This window comes from Rhinopithecus bieti, unplaced genomic scaffold (assembly GCF_001698545.2).
Source record: "Rhinopithecus bieti isolate Rb0 unplaced genomic scaffold, ASM169854v2 scaffold_7724, whole genome shotgun sequence".
Taxonomy (NCBI): Eukaryota; Metazoa; Chordata; class Mammalia; order Primates; family Cercopithecidae; genus Rhinopithecus; species Rhinopithecus bieti.
Window position 1 is genome coordinate 1842285 of NW_016805612.1, and position 10988 is coordinate 1853272.

At 34.9% G+C, this 10988-nt stretch overlaps 1 protein-coding gene across 1 annotated transcript in view; it reads right to left on the reverse strand.

The window, feature by feature from the left end:
- Window positions 1-10988, reverse strand: part of LOC108530301 (ubiquitin-like modifier-activating enzyme 6) — a 27226-nt gene that overhangs the window by 7455 nt on the left and 8783 nt on the right. Inside the window, exons 2-5 of the mRNA XM_017873103.1 lie at window positions 5575-5669; window positions 5020-5048; window positions 2650-2744; window positions 1965-2076 (exon numbers count right to left, since the gene is read on the reverse strand). Coding sequence (XP_017728592.1) covers window positions 1965-2076; window positions 2650-2744; window positions 5020-5048; window positions 5575-5669 — 331 coding nt within the window. The remainder of the gene's footprint in view (window positions 1-1964; window positions 2077-2649; window positions 2745-5019; window positions 5049-5574; window positions 5670-10988) is intronic.

The following is a 10988-nucleotide window of genomic DNA, read 5'->3' on the forward strand; positions in this document are numbered from 1 at the left end:
AAACAAAAGAAAAGAAAAAAGAAAAGAAAGAAAGAAAATAAATAAATAAAAATTATTTGAAGTTTAATAGTTTGTTGACTCTTGGTCATATTGAGCTGCTTTTTTTCCCATCTTGTCATTTTGTACTGTGAACTCAAAGGGACTTTATATACTGCAGTACCCTGTAAGTTAGTTGAGGGTATACTTCTCAAGATTTGTTTAGTTTTGTTTTTGTCTGGCACATTAGGGCATGGCCATTATAGTACTACCTTTTTATCTTTTTTTTTTTTTTTTTTTGAGATGGAGTTTTGTTCTTGTTGCCCAGGCTGGACTGCAGTGGCGCAATCTTGGCTTAATGCAACCTCTACCTCCCGGGTTCATGCGATTCTCCTGCCTCAGCCTCCCAAGTAGCCGGGATTACAGGCATTCACCACCACACCTGGCTAAATTTTGTATTATTAGTAGAAACAGGATTTCTCCTTATTGGTCAGGCTGGTCTCAAACTCCTGACCTCAGGTGATCCGCCCACCTTGGCCTCCCAAAGTGCTGGGATTATAGGTGTGAGCCACTGCGCCCAGCCTATAGTACTACTTTTTACATTAAGTTCTCAGTTTAGGAATTTCCAGATCACAAAAGATTATAAAGTTTAATCTCTAAACCTATGTGACAGCAGCCCTGTGGTTATGAATTCCCCAGGAAAACCTTTACTTTTCATCCAGAGCTCAAGAGAAAACAGACAAGCTTCTTGTTCTGATTGGTAAAGATTGTTCTTGTCCACCCTTTCACTGAGGGCATAGCTCTCTGAGGCTCCAGCTTTATGAAGAAGGGGAGGTCTCAATTCCATTTCTCTAGTTTATGTAGTTCTAGGTCTGAATCTTCTGTCTCTATGTGAACATCAATTCCCAAGAACTTTGGTTACTGTGACAGACAACTCCTGTCGCTAAGAGTAACTACAGATAATAGTTCACTAGTCTTTTAGCTAACTGTTCATTTGTGGCCTCTGAGCATTTTCCTAACATTATTTTGAGCTTGGATAGTCATTTAAAAGAAAGTCTGTTTAGAAATTCTAGAAAGTCTGTTTAGAAAGTCTGTTTAGAAACACATAAACAGATTTTCCTAACATTATTTTGAGCTTGGATAGTCATTTAAAAGAAAATCTGTTTAGAAATTCTAGGTGCTTTGTACCAGGATGAATTTTAAGTTATCTAGTCCAGAATAGAAGTCTATATTCATTTTTTAATGGGTAACAGCATAATTTACTCACAGCAAAAAAAAAAAAAAAAAAAAAAAAATCAGGGTCAACCTACTCACTTTTACAATATACAATGTCTTAGGAATTTTGTTGTTGTTATTTAAGGAATTGTTACCTATAATAGATTGAACTACCGATCCATGTATTTTTACTCCCCTGTAATTGTACCGCTTGCCCATGGCTTTAGGAAGAGTACTTTTCTGCTTCTTGACTTTAGGCTTGATAACGTTGACTTGCTTTGGCTGACAGGATGTTAATGGACATAACAAAAACAGAGGCTTGAAATGTGCATGTGTGTCTGGACTTGACCTTCTGTTTCTGCTACTACCATGAGAACATGGCCTAGGTAGCCTCCTGGTCCCAGAAGAGAGACACATGGAGGAGAACCAAACTCTGGAGTTTAATCCAGGCTGAGTTCAGCCTAGAAACCACAACTGACATTCAGTTACATAGGAGAGAAATAAATGCATGTTGCTATAAATCAAAGTTTTGAGTAGTTTTTAATGGATATTACTGAGAAAAAAGTCAACTGATAAAACTACTTTGTCAGTAGTTCTTAGGTCCCTTCCTCAAAATGGAGAATTTGAAAGGTTTTATTCTGATATGTCTTCTACCTTGAAATTTTTTTGTTCTGTTCCTCAATACACTAGGTTAAATTAGTTAAACATATTAATACTTAACAATTTCGCCCTGGAATCTGTCAATAACATTTAATACAAAATGGAGTACTAACCTGGTATTTGTCTAAAAAGGAGAGATCTGTGGTCTCATTGAAAGGAACAGAAGATGATGTGACATGAACATAAGGATTTAGTTCTGCAATATGTTTAAGTACAGCTTCAGCCCTAAAAAAACAAAATGAACTTTTACTGTCCTTTCATTCAATATACTCAAATCTCTTCAAGCTGGACACTGTAATGACATCAGAGGAACCTGACACGTTACAAAATTTCAATGGAAACTTACCTTGTAGAAGAAAGAAACCAAGACTTACTTGTCTTTACAGATAACTATACAATCTTGAAATAATATACTATCATATTCCACAGTACACCACACAATCTCAAAGTGTACCCTAATAGTTCTAAGCTTCAGGCTCCTTAGCTTTCTTATTAATTTAGCAACACTAAAGTCTTTCTTTAATAAATTCAAGGAAATACATTTCTAGGTAGCAGTGTAATATATATAAAATATGTATTTATATATAATATATATTATATAACACATACTATGTAAATATATAAAAAAATTGACCAAATACAAAAAATTAAGGTACTGATACCCAATATTTATTTAGCCCATAGTAGTATGAATTTATGGTGATCAATTAAACAACTAATGACTGGCGTTTCTATGATAAAGAAATATTCTAAGTAAATGAGTAAAAAAAACCTCATAATACATCAAAATATCTTTACCTGTTTTGCTTATTAACAACATCATCTTCACTGAGAAAGAAGTTGGTTCCTAGATCCCATGCTCGGCATTTTTCTGTATCATGAATTGTAAGTGCCTTCAAAAAAGAAAAAAGTATTGGTTGAAGTCAGGAGTTCAAGGATATTCAGTCTCTCCAGTACTATCAACAATGTACTAGAACTATTATTTTGTGTAATTAGATAATGAAAATTAAGCAAAGGCATAAGAATTAGAAAGGATATAAAATTAGATCTATATACATCTGGAGACCCCAATAAATTGATGGAAAAATTTCTTTAAACATGAAGATAATTTAAATTTATAAAAGTATCATGTTATAAAATCAACACAAAATCCAGAAAATGCATATAAACAAACACTTCAAAATATTCCATGTTTCAAGTAAGAAAGACAATTAACAAAGAAAAAATACTTGTAAATTATATTACAGGCCACAAACCTCGTAGAAAGAGGAACATGAACAAGGATCATACTGAAAAAAGAAATGCACATGGTCCTTGAAAATATGTAAAGACGGTCAACCTTGCCAAGAAACGAAACAACTTTTCTCACTTGTTAGACTGGCATAAATTCACAGTTTGACAACACGGTCTATTGGTGAGGGTGAGGTGAATCAGCGACTCTCATACATTACTGATAACAGTGTGAAGTGGCTCAACCTCAAAGGAAAGGAATTTGGCAATCTCTAGCAAAAAGATATCTGCATGTATTCTGTGATGCAGCAATCCTACTTTAGGACTCTATCTCAAAGACACACTGGGAGAAATACAAAAAGATATATATACAAGAGTATTAAACGTAGCACACCATTTGTAAGAGCAAAAGACTGGAAATAATCAAAAAGCCCACCAATGGGGAACTGGCTATAAGATGATACATCCATACAATGCATAATCATGCAACTATTTTAAAAAAAATGAAAGACGTATTTATAAATATGGAGTAATCTCTAGGATATGCTGTAAAGAGATAGCAAGGTAAAGAAGAGCACTTTATATGAGAAAGGTGGGAGGAGATAAACATATATACCCACACATAACAGATACACATGTATGTGTGTATGCATTTACCTATCTACAAAAACAAATGAAGAATAAACCAAATATAAAAAGACAGTAACCTAATAAGTGAAGGAGGAAACAAAGTAGCAAGAAGCTAGACTTATCTGAAAACACTTTGTTTAAAAAATCTGACTTTGAATCATAAATCTCACATAATAGTAAAACTAAACTTTTAAAAAAGCAATCTCTAAAAATCCAAAGCAAAACGAATACATGGACTAAACTGTTTATGGAGTCTGCTATATACAGAGATTTATTTAAAGTGACTTTTAAAAGCAGTTAATTTGCCTGCCAAATCCAGGTAGGATCAAAAAACTATTTTTTTTTTAAATAATACATTATTATTAACAATATTGGAATTGGCATTCTGAAACTATGCCATAAGGGTAAAATATAATAGGATAAAGAATATACAGGATATATAGGATAAAGCATCTAATGGATCATTAGAAACCAAAATCCTAATAAGACACAAATATAAAATCACAGAAATAAATATGCTGTAATCCAAAGTAAAACTTAGAAAGTTTAGTAATACTTTACAAGCCTAAACCTGAAAATCAGAAATTTCAGTGTTTACTCATTATGAACGTTTCAGCTCTGCCCACTGAAAAGACTTTGTAAACAGTGACAAAGACTACTGGGGGCTGTGTCCAAAAGCCTCAAAAAACATGAAGAGAACCACAATAACCAAAGATGGAACAATCTGAGCATCAATGAAAACAACTATAATAGATGAAAACACATCAAATTATGTTTAAATTCATGAGTTTATCATAATGACCAGAGTCATGCCCGAATCCTGACTCACAGAAACTATGAGACAATAAAATATTGCTTAAGCTACAAATTTTGGGGTAAACTGTTTTACAGCAACAGGTAAACTGATACAATGGTATTAAGAGCTTGTTACATTTTAGGTGTGAAAATAGTATTGCTGCTTCAAAAGATATTCTTACCTTTTAAAGATACTACTAAAATATTTAAGGATGATATAATACAATGTCTGAAATTTATATCAAAATAATTTGGCAGTTGGGGGCAATAAGGAATGAGAAGGAGATATATGAAACAAATGTCCCCAAGAGTTGGTAACTGAAGCCTTCTGATGTGTATGTGGGGTTTTGTCAAACAATTCTTTCTACTTTTGTATATTTCTGAAATTTCTGTGATTTTTTAAAAGTAGAGCATTAAAGACAATAATTAAAACAAAGTATAAACAATATTACCACAACAAATGAGCCAATAAAAGGCTCATAACAATTTTTCTCACAGAGGACATTTACTTACCTTAATCCCTGCAAGAACAAGATTCTTTGCTAGAAAGGCAAAAGAAAAAGGAATAGCTCAATATTGGGAATACATACTGGATATGTCTTCACAGAGCTTAGTCACATATCTGATTGGACACTTTTGACTTCTTTTTTTTCTACTTAAGTTCCTTGTCTTTAAAAGTTACAAAATACAGGTTAAAAGTGAAAAAATTAAAATGTGCATAATCACAACACCCAGGGATAATCACTCCTAAAATTTCAATGTATTCTTCCAGACATGTTTTTATGAATACAGTACATGTATGTGTGCTACTTATAATGAATTAATGGATATAGAGAACGATAATTAATGGCTATTAAAATCACAAAAAGAAGCAATGAGTCATTACTGGTTATTTGTGGAAGAACATAACAACATCATGAAATAGTCTTGACAAAGATTAAAAACTGAATCTGATCAACATTTTGGATCTAACTTCTGTTATAGGAAATATAAGGGGATGAAGTTATTTAAACTATCTTACATTGCTCAAAGGTGTCATACAAAATTAGGAATATAAATATTGCTTACCAATTTCCAAACCAAGACCACCCATTCCACTTAAGAAAACATGGGACTTGGCCATCTTCTGCATTGCTGTGTCTCCAAGAACATACCTCTGTCGACTACATGGAAAACACAACAAAAAACAAAAAATTATTTCACTAAAATTATAACATCTCTTAAAGTTGTTTGCAAACAAAAAGCCTAGGAACTCAATCCTGCCCACAGACTTGTTCTGAATGATTTGCATAGTGTTTAAACATTTCTGAATTAAATGCCAAATATATGACATATTTTGAAAAATCAGATAATTTGGCACCACAATCTATATTCCCTCAAGGCAATAGACAGATGGAGTTGAGTAGGAGTTGTCCTGTTTAGGCAGAAGTATTATGTGCTCCAGATTTGCCACAATCAACTCCTTCCTGTTCCTCTCATTTATTACCTCAGTGGTCACTATAAGCATTTGAGTTTGCCATCTCCACCTTAAAACTTTCACTATCAACAGGATTTCTGAGACCCCCATCTCTACATAAAAATGTGAAAATCAGCAAGGTGTGGTGGCACACACCTGTGGTCCTACCTATTTAGGAGGCTGAGGTGGGAGGATTGCTTGAGCCTAATGGTTTGAGGTTACAGTGAGCTATGATCACGCCACTGCACCCAAGCTTGGGCAACAGCAAGATCCTGTCTATATCCAGATATAAAGGATGATCTTATCGTAGCAGCTTCATGTCAGAATTCAGAAGTCAGGGAATGTTGTACCTGGCCAGTAATACTGGTTTTTGCCTAAATATGGAATGTATAAGTGCCTTCTTAGTATCATCACTTCTTCTATTGTTAGTACCATCTGCACCTTTTTCAGACTTTTTTGTCATATCCTTAGTTTTGGTTCCTGCCCAGCCACTGAACTGCCACTACGTAGGCAACGTACCTAGTCTTAGGTTCTGGACTACAAGCCAATCTGAACCCACTGTCTTCCCTAGTCATTCAATAATCATTTAATGAGTATCTTCTAAGACTTAGACAGTGTGTCATAGTCTATGACTTAGAAAAGCTCATGGTCTGACAGAGTTGACATACATGTGAACAAATACTATGTGATAATGTGTTTATTTAATAGCAATAAAAATAAGATGCTTTAGGGCTGAGCAGAAAGGATGAGAAGTAACTCAGGCAAGATATCACACAGCAGATATAGGAGTGAGTTCTTAAAGGATCATTGGAAGGTATTTTTGAAGCACAAAAGAGCATTACAGGAAAAGACAGTTGAGATAAAAAGGTATAAACTGCAATTACCTATCTTATCTTTGATAAAAGAAGTAGTCTAGTATGGCCAGGGTATTCAGAGGAAAAGATGGTTGAGGCCTTCAATAAATGGTGCTGGGAAAACTAGATTTCCAAATGCAAAAGAATGAAAATGGACCCTTATACTACACAAAATAATCAAATCAAAATGAATCAAAGACTTAAATGTAAGATCTGCAATTATAAAACTCCTAGAAGAAAACAGGAAAGAGGCCTCATAACACTGGTGTTGGCACAGATTTTCTGGATAACACCAAAGGCACACACAACAAAAGCAAAAATTGACAAGTAGGACTACATGAAACTAAAAACCAGTAAAGGAAACAATCAACAAAATGAAAACGCAACCTACAGAATGAGAGAAAGTATTTGTAAACCATGTATGTGATAAGGGGTTAATAATATCCTAACGAATGCCTATAACTCAATACCAAAAAACCCCTGAATTGACCCAATTTTTAAAAATGGACAAAGAGTTTGAATAGACGTTTCTCCAGAAACATGCACATAGCCAACAAGTATATGGAAAGGTGTTCAACACTCACTAATCATCAAGGAAATACAAGGGAAAACCACAATGAGAGATCACCTCACACCTGTATGGATGACCATTATAAAAGAAAAGAAAAGAAAACAAAACAAAACATAACAAGTATTGGCAACAATGTGGAGAAACTGGAACTTTTGTGCACTGTTGGAAATGTAGAATGGTGCAGTTGCTATGGAAAACAGTAAGAAGCTTCCTTAAAAATTAAAAAATAGAATTACCATATAATCCAGCAATTCCATTTTGGGTATTTATCCAAAAGAATTAGAAACAAGATCTTGAAGAAATATTTGCTACATAGATCTGCTATACGACAATGTACACAGCGTTAATAATATAGTTGACCCTTGAACAACATGGGTTTCAAACGCACAGGTTCATTTATTTGCAGATTTTTTTCAATAAATATACTGAAAATTTTTTGGACATTTGTGACAACTTGAAAAAATTCACAGATGAACTTTGTAGCCTAGAGATATGCAAAAATTAAGAAAAAGTATGTCATGAATGCATGAAATCTATGTACTTATTAGTCTATTTTATCATTTACTACCATGAAATAAACACAAATTATAAAAAGTTAAAATTGATCAAAACTTATACATACACTTACAGACCACAGATGTCGCCATTTGCAGTTAAGAGGCATGTAAACAGATGTAAAGATGCAGTATTCAGTCATGAGTGCATAGAAGTCACTGTAGTACATACTGCACTACTGTAATAATTTTGTAGCTACTTTCAGTTGTTATTGTGATGAGCTTAAGTGATGTATCTGGTTAAAGCGCATGTGACTCTATTCATCTTTGCCTGAGTAGTTCCTCTCTCCAGTAAATTGAATATTGCAGGAAAAAGTGATGTCTTGAGGTTCTTGCATATTTTTCCATCATGTTTAATGTGCAATACTGTAAATCTTGAATGACATATATGGGACCCATACAAAGTGCCACCAGTAATGTTGCAAGTGCTCCCAAGAAGCTGAGAAAAGTCATGACATTACAACAAAAAGTTGAATTGCTTGATATGCACTGTAGACTGAGGTCTGCAGCTGTGGTTGCCTGCCATTTCAAGATAAAATGAATCCAGTGGAAGGACCATTGTAAAAAAAAAAGGAAAGCCATCATTGTAACTACACCAGCAAGTATGAAAACCTTGCACTTTTTGTGAAAGACCTTTTTATCTTGTATTGAAAATGCAGCACTGATATGGGTGCAGGATTGCTGAAACAAAGGCATATTTATAGACTCTAACATGATTTGAGAAAAAGCGAAGTCATTATAAGACCACTTAAAGCAAAAAGAAGGTAAAGGATATAAAGCTGTAGAATTCTTTTTTTTTCACAGGTTACTGGGGTACAGGTGATGTTTGGTTACATAAGTTCTTTAGTGGTGATTTGTGTGATTTTGGAGCACCCATCACCCAAGCAGTAAAGCTGTAGAATTTAACGCTAGCAAAGGATAGTTTGATAATTTTAGAAAGAGGTTTGGCTTAAAAAAAAGTCAGACACAACATGAGAAGCAGTTTCTGCCAATCAAGAGGCAGCAATGAGTTTCTAGACACCATAAGGAAAATCACTGAAGAGAAAGGATATCTACCTGAATAGGTTTTTAATGTAGAAGAAAGTGCTCTATTCCGAAAAAAATTGCCACAAAGGACATTTATTAGCAAGGAAGAGAAGCAAGCACCAGGATTTAACGCAGAAATGGATAGTTAACTCTACTGTTTTGTGCAAATGCATTCAGGTTTATGATCAGGACTGCCCTTACATATAAAGCTGCTAACTCCTTAGCATTGGAGGGAAAAGATAAACACCAGCTGCCAGTCCTCCGGCTACACAACAAGCAGGCCTGGACAATAACCCTTTTTCTGGATTGGTTTTGTTGACGCTTTGATTTTGAGATCAGGAAGTGTCTTGCCAATAAGAACTTTTAAAGTTCTTTTGCTATTGGACAATACACCTGGCCATGCAGAACACCCCATAAGTTCAACAAGGAAGGTGCTGAAGTGGTCTAATTGCTTCAAAACACAACATCTCAAATTCAGCTTCTAGATCAGGGCATCATAAAGGACCTTTAAGGCTCATTACACACAGCACTCTATGGAAAGGATTGTCAATGCTATGGAAGAGAACCCCAAGAGAGAGAACATTATTAAAGTCTGGAAGATTATACCATTGAAGATGCTATCATTGTTACTGATATCAGCCAATCGGGCAGAAGGGTTCTGATGATTCAAGATTGCATTGATTTCTTTAAAGATATGGACCCTTCTACAACAGGGGCACCAAAAAGAAACTAAAGAAAGTGACAGGAGGATCAGTACTGTATAGAAACATTTTTCCAGAAATGAGAAAGTAAAAAAGTCACACAGTAGTTATATATTTCCATAAAGTTACAGTGTGTGCTTGCCTCTCCTTCCCTACCCTTCTGCCTCCACCTCTTTTGATTCTGCCACCCCTAAGACAAAACCAACTCCCTCCATTCCTCCTCCTCAGCCTACTCAACATGAAGACAACAAAGATGAAGACCTTTATGATAATCCAGTTCCACCTAATGAACAAGATATGTTTTCTCTTCCTTATGATTTTCTTAACATTTTATTTTCTCTAGCTTACTTTATTGTAAGAATGCCGTGTATATATACAGTATATAATACATACAATATTTAAAATGTGTGTTATTTACATTATCAGTAAAATTTCCAGTCAATAGTAGGCTATTAGTACTTAAGCTTTAGGAGAGTCAAAAGTCATATGTGGATTTTCGACTGCACAAGAGGTAGGGTGCTGGGGAGTTGGCATTCCTAACTTCTTCCTTGTTCAAGTGTCAACTATACTACACTACACACTTAAAAACTTGTTAGTAGGGTAGAATTCATGTTATGTGTTTTTACTACAATAATAACTTTTTAATAGGTAAGTTGGAGTTATGTTCAAAATGACTCAGTAAGCTATAGTATTTGGACGTGTACTATGAGACAAAATGGTCAGAACTGTGGCTGTGTTAAAGAGAATGGAGAGAAAAGAGAACTTCTGGAATTTATCTTTATCTTATCCTACCTTCAGCAAGTTCACTACTGACATCTATCTCCCCGAGATGTTAAGAGGCTAAGGATCCTCATTTCATGCCTCGTCCCTAAAATATATTAATCATTGTCCAAAGTCCTTATTAGTCCCCATAAGCAACAGATACAGATTTAAAAAAAGAAAAAATACAGCTGGGCACGGTGGCTCACGCCTGTAGTCTCAGCACGTTGGGAAGCCGAGGTGGGCAGATCACAAGGTCAAGAGATTGAGATCATCCTGGCCAACATGGTGAAACCCCATCTCTACCGAAAAAAAAAAAAAACCTACAAAAATTAGCTGGGTGTGGTGGTGCATGCCTGTAGTCCCAGCTACTCATGAGGCTGAGGCAGGAGAATCACTTGAACTTAGGAGGCATAGGATGCAGTGAACCGAGATCGTGCCACTGCACTCCAGCCGGGATGACAAAGCAAGACTCCGTCTCAAAAAAGCAAAAATATAAACTCCCAAATCTTCAGATTCAGCCACTATAACAAAAGGAAAAAAAAAAAAAAAAAAAAAAAA